Here is a 25220-nt window from a genome sequence, read left to right on the forward strand (position 1 = left end):
ATGGTTCTTATTGTCTTGAAACAGAAACTCATCTGTCATTGGGTTTAATGTCAGTTTTAAGTTTCCTTCTTTCAATGACTCAGATATCTTAGAATAGTTTGAAAAGTTTGTTGTGTTCTTATTTAGAGCTTGCATAATGAGTTGTCGGTTGTGTTGTATTTCTCTCATAGACGCTGTTTCATTTGACATTTTTATTATAGATAAAATATGCTTCCAATAGAAAAAGAAAATTCTAGAGTTGCTACAACTAAACCATTAGATGAACTTTTTACTAATGTCGGTCAAAAGTTTGAGACAGATACCGTAAAGCATGAAGGCTATCGTTTTGACTACCCATTAAGATGGTTAAGAGACCCATCCGTCACAAAAGCTATTGGCTTTCGTAGAATGAAGTTCATTTCAGAAGCCATACATGGTTTCCCATTTACGGTCGGTTTTGAAGTTCGATACTATAACAAAGAAAAACGTATGTATGAGAAATTTGAACAGGGAAAACTTTTACAAGTTAGTTTGCTTATAAACTTAGAAACAACTCTTCAAGCTTTTCAAGAAAAAATAAACGATATCTATATTGAATATGCAAACCAGTATAACATTGACGAAGGAGAATACCATCTCGATATTATTTATGACAGGAAAAATGCAACTGTTAAAATCAATAAAATAGAAGACCTTGGAGAAAACGTTTATATTTCTACAAAATATAACAACTTGGCATGGTATAGATTTATGAGGATGTTAAATCAGCCTGCAGCATATCCAGTACACCCGGACTATTATGAAGTCGAAAACCCTAATGGAACATATGAAAATGTTTTCGACCCAGATGCTATTATTGTTCATGCTTCATTTTCTGGCGCCCAAAACTCTTTCTTATGCTTGGCAAATGACTTTTACGAAAAACCTACAAAGTTATACGAACCACCAAGTGGAAGTATTTCAGACTTTCAAGTATGGTTTACTACAGATGGAAGAAAAAGAATAATTCCATTATACCATGCGTTTTACTTAGAACTTAGTTTCATATACAACTACTATCGAACGATAAAAATATAATTTTTTAATACGGTTGAGGTGTTGGATTGGTTGCCAACTAGACTGTGGTGCAGGTTCAGGCTGTTGTATAACAGGAGCTTGCTCTTCTGGTTCAGGGTCTTTAGGTATAATACCAACGAACTGACCTACTCTTTTACCAATATTTTTGACACCGTTCCATACTCCTCTTCCGACAGATTTTATTCCATTCCATATACCTCTTCCAACATTTCGAAAGAAGTTTCCTATCTTACTGAAGAAACCCATTTTACTATATGTAAAAATCTAATGTCCGCCTAGTCTCTTACGTTTCCTGTTGAGTTCCATAGCATTCTTTAACTGGAGCTCATACATTCTGTTTCTCCCCTGGTAGAAAACATATTCTGGGTCAACTCCTGTGTTCGCGTCATCTGCATAAAGTTGTTTATATCCCACTTCAGGGTTTGTATAAAACTCTTTCCATCTCATATTTGCATACCATGGTGGCAAACCTAACGCAGCGTCATTTGACATGGCAGTTTGCATTTGTACATCTGTTGGCACTTGACCATAGTTTGCCATTGCAGTTTGTATTCTAACTTCATTTGGAATATTCTCTGGGTTTGGTTGTCCAGGTTGCTGTGCATTCGCTAAGTTCTGTGCGTCCATTTAATATTAGATAAAAATATCTCTTACGAATACATATGCTGAACATTTGCAGGCATTGGTTCATCTTCATATTCTCTGTACTTTTTGCCACGTCAAATAAATAAATGACACAATGGAAAAAACCTAAAACAAGTAGTCCTATTTCAAACCACATTTACTTACTAATAAAATTTCTTTATTGTGACACTTTCTCCGGTTTATAGGACCTCTCTCATATTCTATCTTGTCATATATAAACTCATAGTCATGTATGTCCTCTAACCATCTCATAACGGTTTCCAAACCACTTTTATCGGATGTAAAGTAAAAGCATAGATGGTTATGTATAACGTCTAAAGTTTCTAAAGAGTCTCTCAAAGTCCAGTCTACTTGGTATTGAAAATCCCATGTGTTATAGAACGGCGGGTCCACTATAAAGAAAACATTTTCCTTGTCTTTATATTTTTCATACAACTCTGTCCAATGACATCTCACAAACTCTATACCCTCAATATATTTTTCTATGTTCTCTTTGAAAACATTTGTATAGTTAAGATATAAAACTTTTGACATAAGTGTTTCAATGTCATGAACTCTTATAGAACCACTATATAATAGTCTAGCAGATATACTATCCCAGTCTATATATTCTGCTTTTTCAAAACCTCTCTCACAATATTTTTCTTTCTAATGGTATACGTTCCATCTTACCTATAGGTATCTTTTCTTTTAACTCTTTCAATATATTGTTTGTGTCTGGAATATGTTTGAGACGGTCCATATAGTTGTCGAAGTCATTGCATATAATCTTTGAGTCTGGGAATATTGTATGACATAAATGGGATATATAGAAACTTCCACCGAACAAATCTACAAATGTTAGACCATTCGGTAGTTTCTTAAGTTCTCTCAATATAATATCTTTACATCTACTCTTATTTCCAATGAACGGTAACGGCGGTTTTGTAAAATTCATTTATATATAATAATAATAAAAATGTTTTTACCCGAAAAGTGACAGAAAAGTGACAAAACATGAAAACATATATAATTTGTGAAAAGTGACACATTATATAATGTTTTCGACCCAGAAGACTAACAATTTTCCGAATAAAAACTTCATTTATACTAAACATCTTCGGGCTAGAGGGCGCAACGCGCCTGGAAGCCCTCCGAATAAAAACTTCATTTATACTAAACATCTTCAGGGCTAGAGGGCGCAACGCGCCTGGAAGCCCCACTACCTTTTTTTAATTCACAGTTTCATTTTTCTAGTTTATTTAATTCACAATACAAAGCAAAATTTTAATTGACAGTTTTTCAAAAATTGAATACTTATTTAATTTTTTGAGATGATAGAAAGGTACATTCACTAGGCGATAACAGTAAAATGGGATGAAAATAGGATAAATAGCATCCCTATATAGTGCCTAACAATATTTATACGGGCCAAAAAAATTTGGCTAGAGATTTGGCGAGTTATAAAACTTAGAAAATTGAGAGGGATTTTTATTTTTGAATTTTTTTGGAAAGTTAAAATTGCGATTAAAAATCGATTTCCAGGAGAACTAAGCATCTCATCATATATTTAAATCGATAAAAATATTAAATAATAGTTGAATAGTATAACAACGTGAAATTATGGCTGAATCTACAGAAAAAATGAACATATTTGACATTTTTGAAAATTCATACGTTAGATGGTGACAGACTCATAAACTATACTTTAGCTAAGATTGATATATGGTTTCAACAACACATGGTTAAAATCGTAAAAATATTTTAGATTTCAAAAAGATATATATGGTAATATAATGGAACAAAGTCAACAAATAGCATGTTAAATATGTTATAATTAACTTTTTATTAGATCCAATAGTAGATATCGAATGGTTTCCAGCTTTATGGTTAATTATTTTCTTTTCGAGCTTCTCTTTAACTGTTGTATTAAGGTTGTAAATTTTTGATGCTAGAACTATGGAATCTTCTTTGCTGCTGCATTTTTCTTGAGAGTTCTTGCAATTTCGAATAGATCTGCGCATTGTATGAAATGGAGGCTTTAAAATATCTTGAAAACAGAATAGGACTGCTTTTCCAAAGGAATGCTTACTTGTAAATCAGAGAGTTTCAAAATTGACAGCAAGATTATCATCATAACTTTCGATTTTGCTGCGAAAAAGGAAGACAAGTAATTAACAAATCATTTACTGTTGTTCATCAAAAGAAGAAAACTTTGATAACAACTAATGATGATAAAATCAAGCTAGCTATTTAATATTTTAAATTGATAAGACATTCAAAATATTTGAATGGTTTAAAATATTTTCTTTTAATTTCTATAAGATATTATCATGATTATATAATAAAATTTAAATTTTTATTCAAAAAGGCAATATTTCAAACTTTTAATTTCAAAAATCTTAATTCTGCAATAAGTGTATTTAATTGTAGCAAATTTAATGATCCTTCGTCATGCTTAGCAATTTGGAACTCATAAATTAATGATTTCTTCAAGTAAAATTCTGCATTATTTCAAAAGTCAATAATTCTCTAGTAACTTTTCTTCAAACCCTAACCATTATATTATATGTATAATGGAGAATAATTGCAAAGAAAGATAGCCGAATTTACTGGGTAGTTCTTGTGATGCGAAATAATTGCAAATTAACACCTAGTTTTAACAGCATCAATCTCTTTTTGCTCTCATTTAAATGCATTCGCACACTTTAATTTGAAATATAAGAGTTTTGGAAATTATCAAATTTATCTGCTCAAATACTATAGATCTTCATAAGTGTTAATAGAATCATTAGCCTTACATATAGTGTTTAATATAATGATGCACATTATACTGGGATTCATTCCTTATTCATCTAGTTATTATAAGATTTACAACCCCATGAAAATTTAAAATTTTGTCAAAAATAGTGAATGTACCTTTGATGATAGTTCTAAAAAATATCACATTCTCTTTATGTTCATTTGAATATTCCAATTTTCTTAACCACTTCAATTTTTTAAAAACGTGACAGATTCTTCAATTTTTGGCAACATGTCCGATTTTCATCATAAATTTGAAGAATTTCAAGAGAAATATACAGAAGAACGCGGAACAATTGTTGCTATTAATTCCGTCAATTTGAAATCTCAAACTGACCTCAGAGATCAATACACAAAATTAATTTTAGCACAATATCTTCTTAACAGGATTAACCTATTATCTATTCTTAAAGTAGAACAGCCGATGGAAGATATGGTTTTTCTTTTGAAAGATCTTGTCCCTATCTCAATAGGAAATACACTGAAACTTTTTTCAAAAACTGTTCACAAAGATCGGTTTTCTTACTTAATTCACATGCTGATTAATAATCCCGAAGTGTTTGCACAAATTATTTACTTTTTCCAAGTTTTAGACATCATTTCTCCAAATGACAAAACATTTTTCCTATTTTCAACATTTCCCGCCATTTACTCTTCATTCTCAACTCTCAAGTTGCAAGATCTTGCAATTTCGCTGATCAACAATTTATTTTTGATTCATCGCACTCTTCATGGCCGCAATTTCTCCATGAAGTTCAAATTTTTGTCAGACATATGCTTCAGCTACTTCCTTTCAACAAATCCTGGCCAATTTTTCGGAGTTTTATTAAAACCAATAATTCGCGAATTTAAAGAAATTATTGCTAAAGATCAGTATGAATACACTCTTATTGATGAAAGGCTCTCGAGAAGACCATATTGGACAAATTGTCTAATCTTTGCAATAAAATTGATTTCTCGTATGGTACAATGTATCAGTCTCTTACCAGACCCCGCAATTACGTTCTTACAAAAGCTTTCTGGCGATACATTCTCAAACATTTTCATTTTTGAGAGTACATTTTGCAATTTTCTTGAAAATCCCATTTTTTGTACCGAAGCATCGATCCTTCATGACGTCTGCCAGATAATACGTTGCTCGTACCCTCAGAATCTCTTCCCATCTCCCATTTTCAAGGATATTACTGATTCTTCCTTATTAGAACAGGTAAATCTTGATATTTTCTTCAACGCCGTGAAGCAATTTGAAGTTTCTAAGATAAACGACAGCCTTTCCAATTCAATTGACCAATGCGACCCTTACTTTGTCGTTTCTCCAAGAGATTTACATGTAATGTATGCAATGACGAAAACTTTCCTTGTCCACGTAGAAAACAAAGATGATGTGAAGTCATTGAATGACCATTTCTTGACTCTTTCCGATGTTACCACTCCAAATGACCATAATAGCGTATTATTGATCAAAATTTGGTCATCAGGCGATGAAAGGAACGAATTGAAGCTCAGACCAACAAAAAACTTCGATGATATCATTGATGGCCTCGCTTTTCTTAACGCAAAAGAAATTAATTTTAATTCCGGCAAAGATTTGGCAGAACAAGCATTACTTTACTCCCAGAAGTGCTTAAGTTTAAGTCAGATATCAAGATTTACTACTTACGTCAAGTTTTTGGGTGAAAATGAGTTGAATAATGCTTATGAGTCTGTAAGATCAAATGTTTCGGATCTCAGTGCACTGAGTGACTCACTGTTCTCTGCTATATACTTTGTTTCCACGGAAAGAAAGAAAATCGAGGAAGAAACAAAGAAATTTACAAAAAATTTCGTTTTGATGAAATTCCTACCGTTAATTGAGTCTCTACATTATGTAGATTTCAATTTCTCGGTCCAAGATGTCTTTGAAGCCAAAGAAATTATTCCAAGAATTTTCAAAGCGATAGAACAACATATAACGCCGATGAACTTCTCCCCGCATATCAAAATGAATATTTCCAGGTCTCTTTTCGGCTCTTACTTCAATTCTATTGATAGATTACTGAATTTCCAAGAAAAAGCTGTCAAAAACGTTGATGCAACCTTCCAGAAGTTCATTACAGAGAATGGAAAGCTCTGTGATGAGTTATCTGTCACTCACAAGGCTCTTTTTGATAGAAGTGTCAAAATTTTCAATGCAATCAAGAATACAAATGATCCCACAATAAACATGGACATTGTTCTTGATGGAATGCATCTTGTAAAGAACCTTCAACCAAAGATTGTCGCTTTGGCCCTTGCAAAAACAAATAATCCAAATATCATTGGATTTCATAATTTCATGAGAAGCTACATGCTAGAAAACAAGATGATTATGGATGTTATGTTTGATAGTCAAGAAGCAAAGCATATACAGCTCTTCCACAACAGCGCTTTATCAATAAGACAATAATTTGAATCTATTTTCTTTGTTTTGTGTTTATTTACTGCACCTTTGAAATAAATATGATGTTTTACGTTAAATAATTTTATACATCTTTCTATAAGCCCAAAAATACCCAGATTTCCCATAGTTTTTCCTCACTCCACCTATAATTTGTGGGAAAACGATTATTAAAGGTGCCGGAAAGTGAGGTGACGCGATTTCGAGTATTGCTTAATGATATTTTTATTGAAACATATATTAGTAGGGTATATACTAAGGTTTTTATTTCTATGATATTGATGTCTTGGATACTTCCAGTATGAAGAAAACTGTTTCGCAATTTTCGAACTTGCGGACCTATCTAGTCCATGGTTTTTCCATGGCAGGGGCTGATACTCCAAGAATGATATCTAGGTACAAGATACTAAATATTTTACAGAAAACATTTGGCACTTGTTAAAAAGTGTCGAGATGCAATTAGTGGGTAACTTCAAAACTAAGACCGATTGCACTACCATCTCACTGGATTAAACTCAATGGTAGTAGTTTTCAGTCGAAATAGTCTCATTCAAAGTTTAATTAGATTTGTATCTAGTCCTCCAATATTGTGTTTATGCTAGTGAGATATATTAAACACAAAATTTCAATAGCTATACTAAAAGTTTTACAGAACAAATTTTATTTTCAATTCTCAGATATTGAGATAAATGCACTTTTTCCCATCCAGATTTTAAAAATTTTGTATGATTTTTGTATTTTTTCGATAACCTTATAATCATAAACATCGATTTTACTTAGTTTAAATATGATACTATGATACAACATCACTTAAGGTTTATACCCATATAAATAAATCAAAATAAAAATATTTTTTTGGGTTTGAAAAGTGATGTTTTTATAATAGCTTTCACTTCACTTTCCGACACCCTTAAAAAATTTATATAACCTAGCACCGAGGGCCTTTCTTTAGGGTTGTTAGATTCCCGACGATAGGTGTCTTGGAAGATTTGCCTGGTGTCATCATAGTGTCTTTATATCAAAAATTTTATTTTGGAGTTAGTTTTATTGATTTTTCAATAAAAAACATTTCTAAAACAAGAAAATAAAACGATAAAATATTTATATTTTATATAAGGATCTTATATATTTAAAATAAATATCATTTTATTTTTTTCATTGGTGTCTGTCAAACCATAATACACTATTCAAAAATTCAATGTGTCTTGCGGTTTCAAAAGACACCTTCAAATTGAACGATAGCACAGACACTATTGAATTTTACACATTTTATTTAGTTTTTACCCTTTTTATTTTTAAGAATTAATGACTGAAACAGCCGTTTTGCTATGACCTCAATCACTTTTATTTATTATTTTAAATATTATTTAATTTTATTATTTGAATAGGCCAACTTATATTTGAGAAGCTCAATTTGAGACCACTTAATACATTGAAATATCATAAATATTGAAATATTAAAAAGTGTATTTCAAAATATTGAAATTATAAAAATTTATAATACTGAAATTGAGACAAATTAATAAATTCAATGTGTTTTTTGAAATAACTCTCAAATATTATTTTTTTGTTTATTTAATGATGAATAAATATGATTGCTTTAGTCAATCATAAAAACTAATTTAAGTTTAAAATAATGAAAGGATAATTTGATCGTTTTTTAAAATACAATTATTTTTGATGATTTGCAAGAATCTTTGAAAAGAATATAATATAGGTTCTATTTTTGTAAAATTTATCCAAATCATGTATTACATAAATTACGATTAAAACGATGAAAGAACCAAAAAGTGTGTTTTATGTTTTGTTGTTGCGTGTTGGATGCGGGATCCTGTTATTTCCGAAATCGACAAAAAATTTGGAAATTTAATTTCCGAAATCGAAATTATATTAATGTTTTTAATATTCTTATATCAAAAGGATTAAAGTTCATTAAGAGAAAAACAATTCTTCTTCTTCAATCTATTGGCGCATTTATTTCTACACGCCAATAAGGAAGGGAAAATTATAAGACACCATGGTGTCTTCAAAACGCTAATTTTTGATATTTTTAACAACCCTACCTTTCTTTATGCTAGTTTTTAAAAACTAGCATAAAATAGGCTAAAGTTTATGGTGCTATGATGCTTTATCTTATAACACAAAATTTCAAATTCAAAATTTCAATTATTCAGATAATCGCTTTAATATCAAGGCATTCTTCCTCTTTTAAATGATTACAGTCTAGCAATAAAAGCATAATCCAACGTTCTTCTTTCAAATTTGCAAATAATTTCTTTCGTTGCAATCGTTATTTTTATTTATATCTATCAAAAACAAAAAATACGAGTACTAAAAAGCTTATACTCAAGTAAGCAAAGGCAAACTTGCATGTAACTACCAAATTATTGATTTTGAAATCTTATTTTCTCAACCAATATTAAATATCCTAAAACTTTATCATGACAGTTGTTATAGGGAAGGTACAAGCTTCTATTTAAGAAAGACTTTATTTTACAAGACTTTTGAATCATTTTTTTTTTATTTTATATTGTTTTCTTTATTTGTTCGACTAAAAATTATTTGTTTATTAGATTTTAGAAGTTATTATTATAATTTTAAAGATGAAAACACAACCTCTTACAACTCTAAGTTATCTATTGGAATGAATATGAGCTCTTCAAAAATAAATATAGAACATAAGTATATAGTACGTAATAAAGTTGCCCTTTTATGGTGCCTTTGATCATTCTGGGACAACCCCTGCCTTTTTGAGTGGAAAAACTTGGTAATTTTCAAATTTAAATTTCATCGCCAAAAGTCTAACAAGATTGCAAAAATATACTGAAAAATTATTTATGAACAAATTTTCATTCATCTATCGGCGCAAATTAATTAATCGACATTTTTTTTCTCGCATGCAGTGCAATAATCATCAAGCTTGCTATTTAAATTTTGTATTCCAATTCACGCCGGTAAATTAGATTTGAATGAACTCTGACAATTTGTTTAGCTAACTCAAAAGGCATGAAATATTCATAAATATGCTTGAAATCATATTAATTACTGCATAAAAATGAATATTCTTCCAAATATTGAAGATTTATTAATTATTTAAAATTGTTTTGATCCTAGGATTTTATGAAGCGCCAATAAAATGTATATATTTTTTTTGTCATTTTCGTTCAAATCAATATGTTTTGATTGCAATATATTTTTGAGCTATACTATTTAAGTTATAATAAGGTAATATAAATAGAATAAGTGGAAAAGCTTAACTATTTTTTTTATTCCTAATGAAACTCAGCTTCAAAACTACGATAAAAAGAATAGTATCTATGTAAGAGCATTAATTGCACCATGTGAAAGGAGAACTTCAGTAATTTCTGGATAGTTTTTATTTGCTGCAATATGAAGTGCGGTGTCTCCATTTTCATTTTTTTCATTGATATTCGCACCATGTGAAAGGAGAACTTCAGCAATTTCTTTACTATTATTCCATGCTGCAATATGAAGTGCGGTGTCTCCATTTTCATTTTTTCATTGATATTCGCACCATGTGAAAGGAGAACTTCAGCTGTTTCTTTACTATTATTCCATGCTGCAATATGAAGTGCGGTGTCTCCATTTTCATTTTTTCATTGATACTCGCACCATGTGAAAGGAGAACTTCAGCAATTTCTTTACTATTATTCCATGCTGCAATATGAAGTGCGGTGTCTCCATTTTCATTTTTTCATTGATATTCGCACCATGTGAAAGGAGAACTTCAGCTGTTTCTTTACTATTATTCCATGCTGCAATATGAAGTGCGGTGTCTCCATTTTCATTTTTTCATTGATATTCGCACCATGTGAAAGGAGAACTTCAGCTGTTTCTTTACTATTATTCCATGCTGCAATATGAAGTGCGGTGTCTCCATTTTCATTTTTTCATTGATATTCGCACCATGTGAAAGGAGAACTTCAGCTGTTTCTTTACTATTATTCCATGCTGCAATATGAAGTGCGGTGTCTCCATTTTCATTTTTTTCATTGATACTCGCACCATGTGAAAGGAGAACTTCAGCAATTTCTTTACTATTATTCCATGCTGCAATATGAAGTGCGGTGTCTCCATTTTCATTTTTTCATTGATATTCGCACCATGTGAAAGGAGAACTTCAGCAATTTCTTTACTATTATTCCATGCTGCAATATGAAGTGCGGTGTCTCCATTTTCATTTTTTTCATTGATATTCGCACCATGTGAAAGGAGAACTTCAGCAATTTCTTTACTATTATTCCATGCTGCAATATGAAGTGCGGTGTCTCCATTTTCATTTTTTCATTGATATTCGCACCATGTGAAAGGAGAACTTCAGCTGTTTCTTTACTATTATTCCATGCTGCAATATGAAGTGCGGTGTCTCCATTTTCATTTTTTCATTGATATTCGCACCATGTGAAAGGAGAACTTCAGCTGTTTCTTTACTATTATTCCATGCTGCAATATGAAGTGCGGTGTCTCCATTTTCATTTTTTCATTGATATTCGCACCATGTGAAAGGAGAACTTCAGCAATTTCTTTACTATTATTCCATGCTGCAATATGAAGTGCGGTGTCTCCATTTTCATTTTTTTCATTGATATTCGCACCATGTGAAAGGAGAACTTCAGCAATTTCTTTACTATTATTCACTGCTGTATAATGAAGTGCGGTTTTTCCATTTTCATCTTTATCATTGACATTCGCACCATGTGAAAGGAAGTATTCCAAAAGGGATGGACTATTAAATAGCGGTGTATAAACAAAGCATTTGTTTATATCATTAGTTTGATCGAAATAAACTAAAAAGGAATCGAGATTATTGTAAATTCCACAATATTTTAAATTGATCTCTATATTGTACTCATTCATTAAGAATGTAACAAAATCAATGTTGTGTGAAATAATTGCATATATCATGCGTTTTTCATTTGGTTTTTGATATTTCAAACATTCACTCATGATCTCTTGATTTCCGCCTAAAAATGAAAATTTCAGACATTTTTGAGTTATTTCGGATTTAAATTTTGATCTTAATAACTTGAAACAATCAACAGCTCCATGGTAACAACATAATTCAAGTAATGAATATCCTTTGTAAGAATATGGATATAAATCGCTTTTGAGCTTTTGATCTTTATCAAATTCATCTCTTTCGGTGAATATGATGAAATTTTCTTTGTCGTTATTCATAATTGCTTTGTATATTGTATTCTCTGTATGAATTTCCAGATTTTTAAGATCATCTTTTTCGAAGTCATCAGATTTGTCTAATTTAATTCCATATTCTTTATAAAATAAGAAGTTTGAAATAGTTTCAACACTGAAGACCTCTTTGATTTGATATTCATCAACCTTCACCATTTCTCAGGAAGGACAGAGAATATTACAAGTAAAAAGATAGTTTTGTTAAACACATTTCATATTAATTATAAAACAATTCACTCATGCATCAATACAGAGAAATCTCGAAATTTTATTTCAATTTTGAAATGAATAAAATCTGAAAGTAAGTGAAATCAATATTAAGAAGTTTTTCATAAAACAACAATGTATTTATTTTAAAACAAATATAAATCAAATTATATAACGCATAGTTTGCTTAATAATTCTAAATATATATTGTGCGTTTTTTCTCCTCAGTATTTGAATCCAAACCTCATGGTGGTTTAGCATTCGGGTCTAATAATCCTTTTTTTAATAAAAACTTTTCTTCAGCTTTGTCGACCAATGCAACTGTATTGCTACAGCAGTTCTAACAGGGAATATCTTTTGATATCTTCCACAGTCATTTCCGTAAATTTTCCACTTTTCGAAAAAATTGTTGTTTTCCAGGTTAATTTATTTGAAAATTCAACATACATTAAAAACGAATTTGATACATATAAATCGTTTTCTCTAAAATTGAAGGGTTTCTCAAAAATTTACAAAATTGGTTTCAATTTTTGGTCGGACACTTATATATTCAAAATTTTTGAGATGCAAATTTGTCTGAGCAATTAATCATTTTTCATTAATGTTCGACTGGTTTGATGAGCCAATTGTCTACTACAGACGCTTTGCCCCAATGCGTTCCGGCGTCTTTGATTACATGTCACGTTGGATGGATTCTGTAGATCGCGCAATGGAAGAAGAATTTGGTGATTTTTATGATGCATTCACTCGTCGTGATGTTCCTCGCTATGAGATGATAGAAGATGACAATGAGAAGAAGCATTCTAAGAAGAATAATAAGAAGAATGCTAAGTCAAAACCAAAGAAAGTAGAGAAACATGAGGAAGAGGAAGAATTTGAAGAAAAGTCTGAAAGTGAAGAAGAAATCCCACAGTACTATTCAATCTCATCATCAATATACACAGGTTCTGATGGAATTCAACACATCCATCGTGAAGAAGTTGATTCAAAGAGTGGTCTCCGTAAAGTTGTCGATACAAAGCGTATTGGCAATAAATCATTAACCATTCATGAAGTAACTGACAAAGATGGTAAAGTTGAAACACATCAAACAATTAAGAATATCCGTGAAGATGAACTCGAAGATTTCAAGAAGAAATGGTCTGAATACAAGGTTCCAGAACGTTCTTCTCTTCCAGAACCAGAAAAGAAATCAAAGAAGGAAACAAAGAATGATGAGAAGAAATCTGAAGAGTAACAAAGGTATGAATAGGCAAATTAAGAGAATTCCCTACTTTTATTAAGTAAATGTTTATTTTTAGATTAAATAATTTAACATTTTTTTTTCCAAGATTAACAACTTAACATTTCAGAATATATGAGTTAGCCAGTCATTTATCTAAACTTTCCACATATTTGTTTCACCTTTGATGAATTTTGTTTACCGTTTACGAAAAGTGCCAAGGAATGAAAATCTGTCCAAGAAATGTATGAAATAACTATAGATTTGATATTGCCATAAGTTTAATCGAAACAAAGCTACTTACAGTTCCTGAGATCATACGATCAATAGAAAATGCAGAAAAATTTAATAATCGGTATGTTAAATCATATCTTATCCTATTAAAAAAATTCATCAATGAAAATCCAAATTCTAATGATTCCCTATTAAATCTATTCAAATTGATGCTTTCTGGAAAAACTGCAATAGAGTCTGCTTATGGTCGCGGTGTACTTGACGAGTATTTCATTTCTGAAGATTATCAATATCCAACTCATATTTCTCTTATGAAAATAATAATGAATGATGACGTTAAAGAATTTATATCATACATCGAATTAAATTTTCCTCAGAAAGATAGCACATATCATTACCGAATTGAAGATTTCTTTAATTATTGTAGCTATTATGGTGCAGTTAATTGTTTTAAGCATTTAAGTACAATCCATGGCCCAACAAGGTTATACAATTGTCTATATTATTCATTTTTAGTGGAAATCCAGACATCATGAGCGCCTGTTTAAAATCTATTAAACCAGATGAATTATGTATGAGTTATGCAATTGCTTCTCATAACATCGATTTTGTTACTTTCTTGATGAACGAATACAACTTAAAAATAGACATTACGGATTGTATTTATTATAAAAATCTTCAAGCATTTTTAGTTTATTTGGACAAGCTAAATGATGTCAACAAATGCGTTGTAGAATCAGTACATTTCAACATATTATCTCTTTGTGAATTCTTTATCACGCATGGCGGAGATGTCAATGGAAAAGATGCAGAAGGATCGATTGCCCTTCATATTTCTGCGAAAGATAATAAAATTGATTTTGTTAATATGCTTCTTTCACATGGCGCAAATGTAAATGCCAAAAATAACTATGGATCTTCTGCTCTTCATTATGCAGTTTATAGTAATAGTTTAGAGATAATTGAAGCTCTAATATCACATGGTGCTGAAGTAAATATTCAAAATGATTATGTACAAACTCCTTTTGTATTTGCCACTAATGAAGAAATTAAGAATTATCTCAAATCACATGGCGCGAAAGAAAATAAACAAAATTAAAATAACCTATATTTTGGTTACTATCATTATAGTAGTAGGATATGATGGGTTTTGTGACTTTTTTTGTAAACGTAAGAATTCATACAATATCGAGCGATTTTGTATCATTTTTTTAACACATTAATTTTAAAATATATTTATTTTTTTATTCTTACATAAATGACCCAACAAGTAAAACCAGATAAAATAGATTATCGAATTTTAGAGGATGGTGTTCCTGTTTATATTCAAAGATTTAAAGGGAAGCAATATTATAGAATTGTTAATCCTGATACATAAGACATTTATTTAAAAAGGAAGACTGTGAATTATTAAACGTTAATGAATATGAAACCAATAAATCAAAACTGAGATATAAATATATTGGAAGTGATGAAAGGTGTAAAGATAAAGATAAAGTTTATTCAGTTTCATATAATGAATGGAAAACCAATAAGATAAGAAATTTAGGAGATTATGGGAAATGTTCTGAATTCTTTAAATCTAGTATATACGAGAGAGTAAAAGAAATTAGAAATAATTATTTTCATGAATGAAAGATTCACTACCATAATGAAATAAAAAATAAAAAAATAAACTTTAAAAATTCATGTCTCAGAATCAACATTGAACTTTAAAAAATTAATGATTATTTGAATTTATGAAATCAATTATTTGATTTATTCTTTCTTCAATCTCTTCTATTCTTTTTGTTAAATCATCTATTTTCATTAATGAGGTGATTCTTGATTGAGGAATAGATTTCAAACTAACCACTCCTTTTATTTTTGAAATTTTGAATCCATCAACTTTAAACATTTTATTCAATTTACACGTTGTCAATTCTTCAAATAATTTTTTTATTATTAGCATAATAGTCATTAAATTCTTCAACAGATGAAAAAATTTTTGTTTCAGTAATTGGTTTAACAACGTTTATTTTTTGTTGAACATTTTCACTTTCATTGATTTCTTCCTCCTCTGTTTCATTTATTTTTAAAATCGGTTTCATTTATCATTAAATAAAAATTAGAATATAAGTGATGAAATATATTTTTTAATTAATATTAAATCAGAAATGGCGGCAGGATTCTTTAAAAAATTATGGGATGGAATTAAGAAAGCTGCAGGTTGGGTTTATAAAAAGGTTATTAAACCTGTTGCAAACTTTTTGGCACCAGTAGCGAAAACGGCAGGAACTATCATAGGTGGAGTATTAGGTACTAAAGCAGGTAATCCAGCGATGGGAGCACAAGCAGGTAACGCAATTGGTGGAATAGCTGAAGGAATACTTAATAAAATAGGAGGTAAATAGTGGAAAAATAAATAAATATTATTTTTATCTTAGTATCGGTTGAAGTCTTTGATAAACTTTTTCTCCTTTATTTAATATTTCTCTTATTGGGGCGGCTTTTGGTGTTATTGATTCAGCAACGTCACTAATTACTTCTTTATTCTTAAATATCCAATTTGCTCCTTTCTTCATTGTTTCCCAAACTTTATGCGCTCCTCTTTTTACTTTATCCACAGTTTCTTAAATATACCTGCAGCCATAGTTGATTATTTCATTAAAATTAAAAATTCATTTTCATCTTTTAATTTTGATTTTTTATTTATTAATAAATGACGACTAACTATTTGGTGCCAAAACTAAACCAATTAATGGAAATGTGTTTCATTCATTCGAAAAGATAAATGAAATATTCGCAAAGAATGATGGTAGAAGATATTATAGAGAACTTGAAAGTTCATGCTATGACTCTGATGCTCCATATTTTGATGATAAACAAACTCATTTAAGAATTACAAATCCAGCTCATGATGTGAATCAATTAGGTGACACATATATTAAACGCAAAGTTAAAGCAACTCTAGTTTCAAATAAAGCTTTCACATGTGATGCCGCTTTTAAATGCATGCGTTTATTCGTTGGTTACAAATCATCAAATCAAAGCTTTAAACAATTAGAAGTAGAAACTGAAAGAGGTGATGCCGGTTATCTTCAGATGGATTGTGCCCGTGAATCTTTCGCATTTGCAACATATAAACCAAAATCAGAAAGGAAAGTTAAAAAGTTTGTTCATTCGTTATATAATAATGTTCAAAAAATATGATAACTCAGTATGTGGTAAATATATTGACCCTTCAGAAGTTTTCAAGAAAGCAAATGAAGAAGTTGATATCACTTTTGATATGATTATTCCGGTAAATGATTTGTTAGCATTTCAGGCGTTCGATGATTATCCTAAATCATTTGGTGAAATCATTCTTAAATATTATGTTTTCAGGGATACTTTAGTATTTTGTCAGGTTGACCCGTTAAGAGTTGCTGATTTACAAAATTACGTTTATGAAAAGATAACTGATGAAAAATTATGAAAAGATTATGAATCATGTTTATAAATATGATCGCAAATTCCAACAAATCGGACTTCCTTCCAAATTAATTACAGGCTTAGCCACTACATCTGCTGACGCAACAGTTGATGACGTTATTATTTCATGCACAAAGATGGAAGTTTTAGAGGATAAATGCATTACACCAGGATACGGTTTAATTGAAGAATCAGTTAAAGCAATACCACGTTTATTTAGTAAGGAAGATCCATTCATGATTCCAGCTCAACATATTGACGTTCGTTCACTAAATGGAGGATGCATCACTCCTGAAGGTATTAGCTCAGATTTCTCATACGCTCTTCATAATGTTACAGATGTTGTGTTAACATTTCCGAAGAATGCAATGCAAAGAACGGTTTTAGAAAATCCAATGCTTCGAGGTCTTCAGGTCACTATAGATTCCAGAAACTTCCCCGATCAAGCGATGACCACAGTGGGCGACATATTCTTTACACGTATGCTTCAAGCTTCTGATTTAGATGGAGTGAATGAATGCACAGAAGAATACGAGGACTCATTAACTAGACCACTGAATGATGATAATGGCATGCCATTAGCTAGAACATGGAAAGACCAAACTTCATTCTTATGCACTATTCCAGTTCAACGTGATGGAGCGGGTATATTCTTTGATGGATTAGAAACTTTCAACTCACAAGTTACAGTACAAGTGAAAGCTTATCCAATCATTCAGGGTGAAAATGACACTTACTGTTCAAAGTGACAAATCCTCCTCAGGTTTGGTTTACTAGGACTACATATTGGACATGGACACCGGATGAAGGTTTGAAATATCATCCAACAGGTACACCACCACAGTATAGAAGTTCATATGATGAAATATTGATGAATAGAAATGTTTAAAATTATAAATTTATTTTTGATTAAATGGATTTCAATTCTGAAGAATTAACAGATGTATATAATACATACGTAGATGATATGATTAATGAAGCATTGAGTGATAATAGAAATGCTCTATCTAAGGAAAAATTAATGAAAATTCCATATTCTGAATGTTACTTAAATTCAATCACTGCAGCAATTGGTAAACAAAATAAAGGTAAAACATTAACGATATTAAAACAAATTATCATTATTGCTAACACTTCCCCCCATTCACATGTGTTAATTTATATCAACCGTTCAGGTTCACCTTCAGATGATACATTTGAATCTTTAAAGCATTTAATCAAAATTCCAATTATTTATTTATCACAAGAAGAAGCAGAAGATTATTTAAAAAACTTTTTAATGTATAAAGAATTATATAATACAATCAAGAAGCAAGGATTAGAGGATAAAATTATTAATAAACAAAGGGATGAATTATTTGAAACACTTTCTATTTCAAATTTTGATAGAGAATTTTTGCATTCACTAATTTTTCTAGATGATGCCGTGAAATCAAAACTAATAACAAATGAGAAATCATATTTTAATCAATTATTAACTCAATGTCGACACATTCAGTGTTCATTCTTTATGGCTGTTCAATATTTCAAAGCATTAAGCACAAACATTAAATCAAATCTATCAACACTTTTCATTTTCAGTGGGTTTAGTCGTCAACAGTTGAACGTTATGCTTTATCAAGTGAATTTACCAATGAGCATTAATGAACTTTACACACAATATCAACAATTAGGTGAACATGGAAAAATAATAGTTGATTTAAATAAAGGAGGTGTTAAATTTGATTAACTTTTTATAATTAATTTTTATTTTTTATTTATAATTAAACATGACAGAAATAGCAAATCTTCTACAGGTTCCATTAAAACAAGGGACAAACAAAAAGGGTGTATATTATAATAGAACTATGAAAGTTCCAGATGGAATGAAAGAATTAGTTCATATTGTTGCTGGTCTTCAAAAGGATGTTAAACAAATGAGAAACGTTTTAACATTACCAGAAGCTCAAGCATATGCCAAACGTCATGGACCAAATTGGGAAGCACATGAAGCAGACATTACAGGACCAAATGGAAAACCTGATGGTATAAATGAAGTTTTCGTTACTGATGGTCAAGGTAATATTAAAGTCATAAATGGTTATAAATTAACTGTATCTGATTATCCTAAACGTAAAGCATATAATGAACGTTATCCTATACAATTTGATGAAAATGGAAAAGCTATTAAACAATACATTGGAGAAGGTGAAAATGGTCCAACGTATTCATACCATCTTATTCCATATTCTTATTTCAATGAAAAATTAAATGCTGTTGAAGAGGGACCGGATGGATTACCACGATATGTTAATTAGTTTGATGGTCAATATGCAAATATTAGACCTGAAATTTCAGCTAAGAAATTCTTTAAAGTTGCTTTATTCGATCCAGTGTTCAATGAACAGAAAGAAGCAATGAAAGCAGAATTTAAACCAATTCAAGTGGCAAGAATTTCCTCATCTTCACTTTCAGAAGCGTTCAAGGAATTGATAAAGAAACCACTTTATTCTCAACAAGGTTATAACTTTGATTTAATTAAAGAAAGTGATAGACGTAAATTAGAAAAATCAGATGGTTTTAAGAATGCATGTAATGAAATGATTAAAGATATTGTAAATGATAAAATAAGACTGGAAGAAACTCAAAGCAATATCAATAACATAATTGGTGCAGTTACAAAGAAAGTATAAGCAAACAATGATGAACCTTGGGATATTACCGTAACAACTAAATAAAACTTTAAATATATTTTTCTTTTTTTATTCAATTATAAATGAGAAGACGTTTCACAAGTCAAAAGAACACAAACGCAAAAGCAGAGATTACGGTTGGTTATAACGTAAATGATGATAAATCACGAATTATTCAAAATGTTAAAGTTAATGTTAGCCCTGAATTAACAAGGTCAGCAACTCAACCAAATTTATTAACTCGTGACTTACCGAAGAATGAAGAAAACCATGAGAATGGAGACCCAATCATTTTATCTGAACCTGGTAAAGAACCTGTTGAAATTCCCACTTATCCAACATACCCCCCACCTCTTTCATCAAACATCGAGAACCCAGGAATCTACGATTCCAGTCGCAATGCGCCATATAAAATAGACATTAATTCTGAATTAATGAAAATTTACCGTGATATAATAACTGATAATTATGATTCAATAATAAATTTAATTGACCAATCTGGTTTAATTATTTTACCTTATGAATCATTAATTCACATTATCGCCATTCTTTGTGATGTTCAAGATTCAGACGTTAAGATTCAATTTTTCATAGATGATGAGGTTTCATGCTGCGGAACAGTTGCAAAAATAAATCCTATAAAGGATATTAGCACAATTAAGATATCAAAGAACGGAACAACAACTGAACTTCATTTAACATATAATGATATTTATAATAAAATAGTTGATGAATATAAAATATCACTTGAAAAATTCTTTGTTAAGGCTATTTAATATTCAAGCATTAACATTATCGAATAATAATCCTTTGAATCATAATCGATAATAATTGACCTTTCACCAGTTTCTATCGTTTGTTTTATTTCTTTTTGTTCCCCACTATCTGGATCGGTCATTGTAATTGTTTTTGTTATAGTATCAGCTTTATCTTTAACTTCAATCTTTTTTCCATCGGGATATTTAAACCAAAATTCCAAAAATTCGATATTGTCAATCTGTTCATATTTTAATCTATCAATTACATTTTTAATACCATCTGAAAATCTTATGAAATGGTCATTATATGGGTTTGATTGAACTAAATTTGAATGAAGTGAAATATAACCCGATGATGAATATGACATTGACTCATATTTTCTGAAAACACTAAAATTTATAACATGAATGAATTTCTTATTCGTTGAATTTATGAATTCTTGAGGTAATCTTATTCTAGTTTTATTTATCACTGGAAAATAACGCTTTACCATATTTTTAATCGTAATAAAAATGTCAATTATCAATATTATTTCGAATAATAGCTGTGAATTAAATTTAACAGTTAGTGGAATTTATAATGTTACTCTCGTTTCTGTGAGTGGTAAATTTAATCCCATTCTTTTAGACCCTTCAGATTATATATCATTTATTAAAGATGACCATGAAAAAACGTATGATATGCATATAAATAATGTGATCACGAAATGGGATATTAACATGATTTTAAGTTATTTAAATGAATCATTTATCGTATGGTATGAAGAAAATTTTAAATCAAAACCTGATAAACTTTTTGAACTTGATGAAATAAATAACCTTATTAAATTTCCGCTGAAAATTAAATTTTGTACTCCTCATCTTCGTTCATTGTTGGGGATATTAAATTTTGAAAAAGATGTTGGGGATGTTTTGTATTCTGACACTGGTTCCAATTTCATTTTAATCAAATGTGATAAAGTTAATACCCCAATGAGATTTTCACATCAAACATTAGACCCTAACTCTTACCCATCAATACAAAACATTTTATCCATCAACTTAAACACATTTTCTTTATCATATCCGTTTCAATTATCCGGGAATTCATTTATTCTTCATTCAAAAGATTTATCAAATATTAAATTTAGAGTAACTGACCTATTTGATTGTGATTTAGAATTCATGAATGAAATATTATGGCAATTTCAAATAGAAAAAATAGGTGATGAGATAACGGATTAAATATTTATTTTTAAATCATAATAAATGATTAAACAACAGCAACCACAACAACTTAAGGCACAAAGCACCCAGGTCCCTCAGACCATTACATACGCCATATATGCATATAATTCAAAGACGGCAGAACAAACGCAAAGGTTGAAATATGGAGATTTGGAGATAGTATTGAAAAATGACCATTTCGAATTCGTTTGCAAGGGTGGTGCAGTGATATCAAATATAAAAGAAATTTTATTTATGAATTCAAAAATTAAAGGTATAACGGATGATATAACATCAATTCCACCAGAAGAACAAAGATATTACGCATTAAATGCATTTCCTAAAGTTTTGAAGATTGGAAGATTTAATTTAAATGAGGAATTCATAAAAGGTTTCCTAAATGACATAATGAAGAAAGCAGATAAGGAATATGTTGACGAAAAAGATAATGAAATTAAAGAAAGTGTTGAATGGTATCATGAATGGACATCAAAGATTTTAAAAACTAAAGCTGATACAGGATGGGTTTCAGGATGTTTAGACCTTAAAGCGGATAAAACATATGTTAACGAAATATACCAAAGTTTGATAGGAACAAAAAATATTGAAACTATTGTTGGCGACTTTTCTGTCAATGAAGAAAATAAATATTTTAGATGGCAGTTTGTACACTCCTTAAAAAATGGTATACGGTGGAAACTCATTCCGAAAAATAACAATGAAATGTATGTAAGTTATAAAAAGAATGATGACACACAAGTTAAAGTTCCATTAGACAACAACTGCTACTTAAACTTATATGGAGACGAACAAAAGAAATATTTAAGAGTTTATGAAATGGCAGATATGACATTGCCTGACCCAGCTCCAGCACCATATTATTATGACTATGGAGATGATGTCAGAACACCACATGTAGATGAACAAAAGTTAACATTATATTTAGATTATTATAGATATAAAAGATATAATGCAATAGAAAAAACGAGAATAGTATATTATTATACAGATGACAGAAATAAATATTATAGTCAAGATTTTACCTACCCTGAAAACATAAGATTATATTATAAAAAATATTCTGACACAAACCAGAAGAAACCTGAAATAGTTACACTATATTTTAAGTTCAAAAGAGACAATCCTATAATATCTCATATGTTTGATTTAATGAACCCAGTAGGTTCTATTTATACATCTATGGATGCAAGAGGTCCTCAAGTAATGTTTGGTGTTGGTGCATGGGAACAAATAGTTGACAGGTTTTTGTATTGTGCAAACTCTTCAAAGGAAAAAGGTGGAAGTAAAACGATTTCAGGTGAAAATTTACCTGCACACAGTCACTACATAGATTTAAGCACATCTCAAGCAGGTTGGCATAAGCATAGATATTGGGATTGGTCAGCAATGACAAAAGGTAAAGGATATGATGTTAAAGACGACGTTAAGTTTGCCATAAATTGTTACTGGAGTGACACTCAGGGAGAAGGAAACCATACACATTTCGTTTCAGGATATACACAAACAACGGGACAAAGTAAAGATTACATGCCACCATTTATGACTGTATTCGCATGGTACCGTGTTTATTGAATGAACTAAATATATTTTATGTCTGTAATTAATTAGGTAATGAAGTAATGGATGAACTACAGAAAAGAAGTTAAAAGCTTGGGGTCGTTTTGTGCATGAAATATTGTGAGTAAATGATTTAGGTTATTCAATAATTAATTATTTTTGAAGAACTGGGGGTGCTACCATGTTACCATGTGCTACCAGGTTATTTAACTTCTTTTAAAAAGTGTGACAACATGACATTTTGACAACAACACAGGAGGAAGGCAGTTATGAATTATTTTTGAAGAACTGGGGGTGCTACCATGTTACCATGTTGACGACATGACATTATGTCAACAACACAGGAGGAAGGCAGTTATGAATTATTTTTGAAGAACTGGGGGTGCTACCATGTTACCATGTGCTACCAGGTCATTTAACTTCTTTTAAAAAGTGTGACAACATGACATTTTGACAACAACACAGGAGGAAGGCAAAAATAAATTCCAATCATACTTTATAAAGCATCATTTACAGGTATTTCATCGTCAGTAAATGATTCCTCATTATCGTTTGGTTCAATTTGTTTATATAATCCTTTCATTTCTTCTTTCAAAACATAACACCATGTTTGTTTACCGTCTATTCTTCTATGTTTCCTATCACATTTATCCTTAATACTCATTTGAAAGTTTTTGTCTTTCATGTCTGATGGTTTGCAGAATAGAGCATTTTCACACGTCATACCTGCACACAATTCATCATAATGTGTATTTATCCATACATCTAAAGGATTTGATGATAATTCTATTAAATCTTGTTTGGCTTCAGTCATCGTATGATTCGTACATTAAATGATGAAAGGTCATATTGCATAAAATACGTCAGTAAATTATCATAAAATTCCTTAGTGCATGAATCCATTAAATTCTTGAAGTAATCAAATTGACCCTTGAATTTACCATTAACTCTTAAAACTACGTATCTTCTGTCTCCAACATCAATTTTGACAGGGTAGACGTTGTTAGTTACGAAAATGAAGTTTGCAACATTCTGAGCAGTTCTTCTGGGTTGATTCTTTTCATTAATTCTAATCTCATTATCCGTAATAATTGATTTCAAAGCGTTGAAGTTTGCGAGTCTGTCTTCACCTACATTCTTGAGTTCATTAAGTACAAGAAACATTTTATTTTCAACTACTGAATTGAAATTACCCGTTAGCTCACTTATTTCAGTAATGTTTTTACATGAATAACCGGCGAGAAGTTCAGAAATAATGTCTGTAAATCTGTTTTTACCTGTTCCCTGAAGTCCTTTCAAAATAATTGCTGTTTCATTCTTGATTCCAGGATGTTGAATCATTGATGCAATCCAGCCGAGAAGGTATTTATACACTTCATCATTATTATCACATATGGCTTCTTTAATGAAATTCATAAACATCTCAATTTTTGAGTAATCAAGCTTTTCAAGAATGTTGTATTTATAACCCTGAAACGTTGAGAAAACATCTGGGGAATCAGATTTAAAGCAAACACCCTTAACGGTTAATGAAGACAATTGATTTAATAGTACGTCCCATGCTGTTATTGTTTTACCTTCTTCTTTAAATAATTTAATCATTTTGAGTGACTCTTTCATGTTTGATTGAAGAACAAATGATATTTGATTCATTTTGTCGTGTATGTTGTAATCTTTCTGAATGAAATATTTATTTCCACAATCTACAAAACGGATTACACGTGATAAATCCTCAATTACTTCAGAACTGTTTTTATACTGATGATTTTCAGCCCTGC

The 25220-nt window shown here is 30.3% G+C and overlaps 13 protein-coding genes and 1 pseudogene across 14 annotated transcripts, besides 3 other annotated features; 10 read left to right on the plus strand and 4 right to left on the minus strand.

Annotated features, from left to right (window-relative positions):
• Positions 1-207: 207 nt before the first annotated feature.
• TVAGG3_0233910 (uncharacterized protein) lies at positions 208-1056 on the plus strand (the record flags this gene model as incomplete). The annotated part of the gene is made up of 1 exon (XM_001302966.1): positions 208-1056. One exon carries the CDS (start codon positions 208-210, stop codon positions 1054-1056), a length of 849 nt encoding a protein of 282 aa, XP_001302967.1.
• A 4-nt stretch (positions 1057-1060) lies between these two features.
• TVAGG3_0233920 (serine threonine-protein phosphatase family) lies at positions 1061-1302 on the minus strand (the record flags this gene model as incomplete). The annotated part of the gene is made up of 1 exon (XM_001302967.2): positions 1061-1302. A coding segment is annotated over one exon (242 nt), but the record flags the coding sequence as incomplete, so codon positions are not given.
• An 18-nt stretch (positions 1303-1320) lies between these two features.
• Positions 1321-2084, minus strand: TVAGG3_0233930 (uncharacterized protein; the record flags this gene model as incomplete). Its single annotated transcript, XM_051227434.1, has 1 exon — positions 1321-1683. The coding sequence occupies one exon, from the start codon at positions 1681-1683 to the stop codon at positions 1321-1323; it is 363 nt and encodes a 120-aa protein (XP_051112420.1).
• Positions 2085-3021: 937 nt separating this feature from the next.
• Positions 3022-4603: a mobile genetic element.
• Positions 4604-4680: 77 nt separating this feature from the next.
• TVAGG3_0233950 (uncharacterized protein) lies at positions 4681-6968 on the plus strand (the record flags this gene model as incomplete). Its single annotated transcript, XM_001302968.2, has 1 exon — positions 4715-6907. One exon carries the CDS (start codon positions 4715-4717, stop codon positions 6905-6907), a length of 2193 nt encoding a protein of 730 aa, XP_001302969.1.
• A 105-nt stretch (positions 6969-7073) lies between these two features.
• Positions 7074-7808: a mobile genetic element.
• A 3485-nt stretch (positions 7809-11293) lies between these two features.
• Positions 11294-12268, minus strand: TVAGG3_0233970 (proteasome regulatory particle assembly; the record flags this gene model as incomplete). Its single annotated transcript, XM_001302969.1, has 1 exon — positions 11294-12268. One exon carries the CDS (start codon positions 12266-12268, stop codon positions 11294-11296), a length of 975 nt encoding a protein of 324 aa, XP_001302970.1.
• A 642-nt stretch (positions 12269-12910) lies between these two features.
• Positions 12911-13629, plus strand: TVAGG3_0233980 (myeloid leukemia factor family; the record flags this gene model as incomplete). The annotated part of the gene is made up of 1 exon (XM_001302970.1): positions 12921-13556. One exon carries the CDS (start codon positions 12921-12923, stop codon positions 13554-13556), a length of 636 nt encoding a protein of 211 aa, XP_001302971.1.
• A 355-nt stretch (positions 13630-13984) lies between these two features.
• TVAGG3_0233990 (proteasome regulatory particle assembly) lies at positions 13985-14311 on the plus strand (the record flags this gene model as incomplete). Its single annotated transcript, XM_001302971.1, has 1 exon — positions 13985-14311. One exon carries the CDS (start codon positions 13985-13987, stop codon positions 14309-14311), a length of 327 nt encoding a protein of 108 aa, XP_001302972.1.
• A 38-nt stretch (positions 14312-14349) lies between these two features.
• Positions 14350-14874, plus strand: TVAGG3_0234000 (lipid catabolic process; the record flags this gene model as incomplete). Its single annotated transcript, XM_001302972.1, has 1 exon — positions 14350-14874. One exon carries the CDS (start codon positions 14350-14352, stop codon positions 14872-14874), a length of 525 nt encoding a protein of 174 aa, XP_001302973.1.
• Positions 14875-15931: 1057 nt separating this feature from the next.
• Positions 15932-16168, plus strand: TVAGG3_0234010 (N-acetylmuramoyl-l-alanine amidase family; the record flags this gene model as incomplete). Its single annotated transcript, XM_001294847.2, has 1 exon — positions 15932-16168. The coding sequence occupies one exon, from the start codon at positions 15932-15934 to the stop codon at positions 16166-16168; it is 237 nt and encodes a 78-aa protein (XP_001294848.1).
• A 1374-nt stretch (positions 16169-17542) lies between these two features.
• Positions 17543-25220: part of a mobile genetic element that runs on past the window's edge.
• Positions 18998-19525, plus strand: TVAGG3_0234030 (uncharacterized protein; the record flags this gene model as incomplete). Its single annotated transcript, XM_051227435.1, has 1 exon — positions 18998-19525. The coding sequence occupies one exon, from the start codon at positions 18998-19000 to the stop codon at positions 19523-19525; it is 528 nt and encodes a 175-aa protein (XP_051112421.1).
• On the plus strand, positions 19625-19900 carry TVAGG3_0234040 (uncharacterized protein; the record flags this gene model as incomplete). Its single annotated transcript, XM_051227436.1, has 1 exon — positions 19625-19900. The coding sequence occupies one exon, from the start codon at positions 19625-19627 to the stop codon at positions 19898-19900; it is 276 nt and encodes a 91-aa protein (XP_051112422.1).
• On the plus strand, positions 19984-20676 carry TVAGG3_0234050 (uncharacterized protein; the record flags this gene model as incomplete). Its single annotated transcript, XM_051227437.1, has 1 exon — positions 19984-20676. One exon carries the CDS (start codon positions 19984-19986, stop codon positions 20674-20676), a length of 693 nt encoding a protein of 230 aa, XP_051112423.1.
• Positions 21907-23457, plus strand: TVAGG3_0234060 (phage tail repeat-like family; the record flags this gene model as incomplete). Its single annotated transcript, XM_051227438.1, has 1 exon — positions 21907-23457. One exon carries the CDS (start codon positions 21907-21909, stop codon positions 23455-23457), a length of 1551 nt encoding a protein of 516 aa, XP_051112424.1.
• On the minus strand, positions 23939-24606 carry TVAGG3_0234070 (annotated as a pseudogene). Its single transcript has one exon. A coding segment is annotated over exon 1 (668 nt).

Source organism: Trichomonas vaginalis, chromosome IV (assembly GCF_026262505.1).
Source record: "Trichomonas vaginalis G3 chromosome IV, whole genome shotgun sequence".
In the NCBI taxonomy this organism is placed as follows: domain Eukaryota; phylum Parabasalia; order Trichomonadida; family Trichomonadidae; genus Trichomonas; species Trichomonas vaginalis.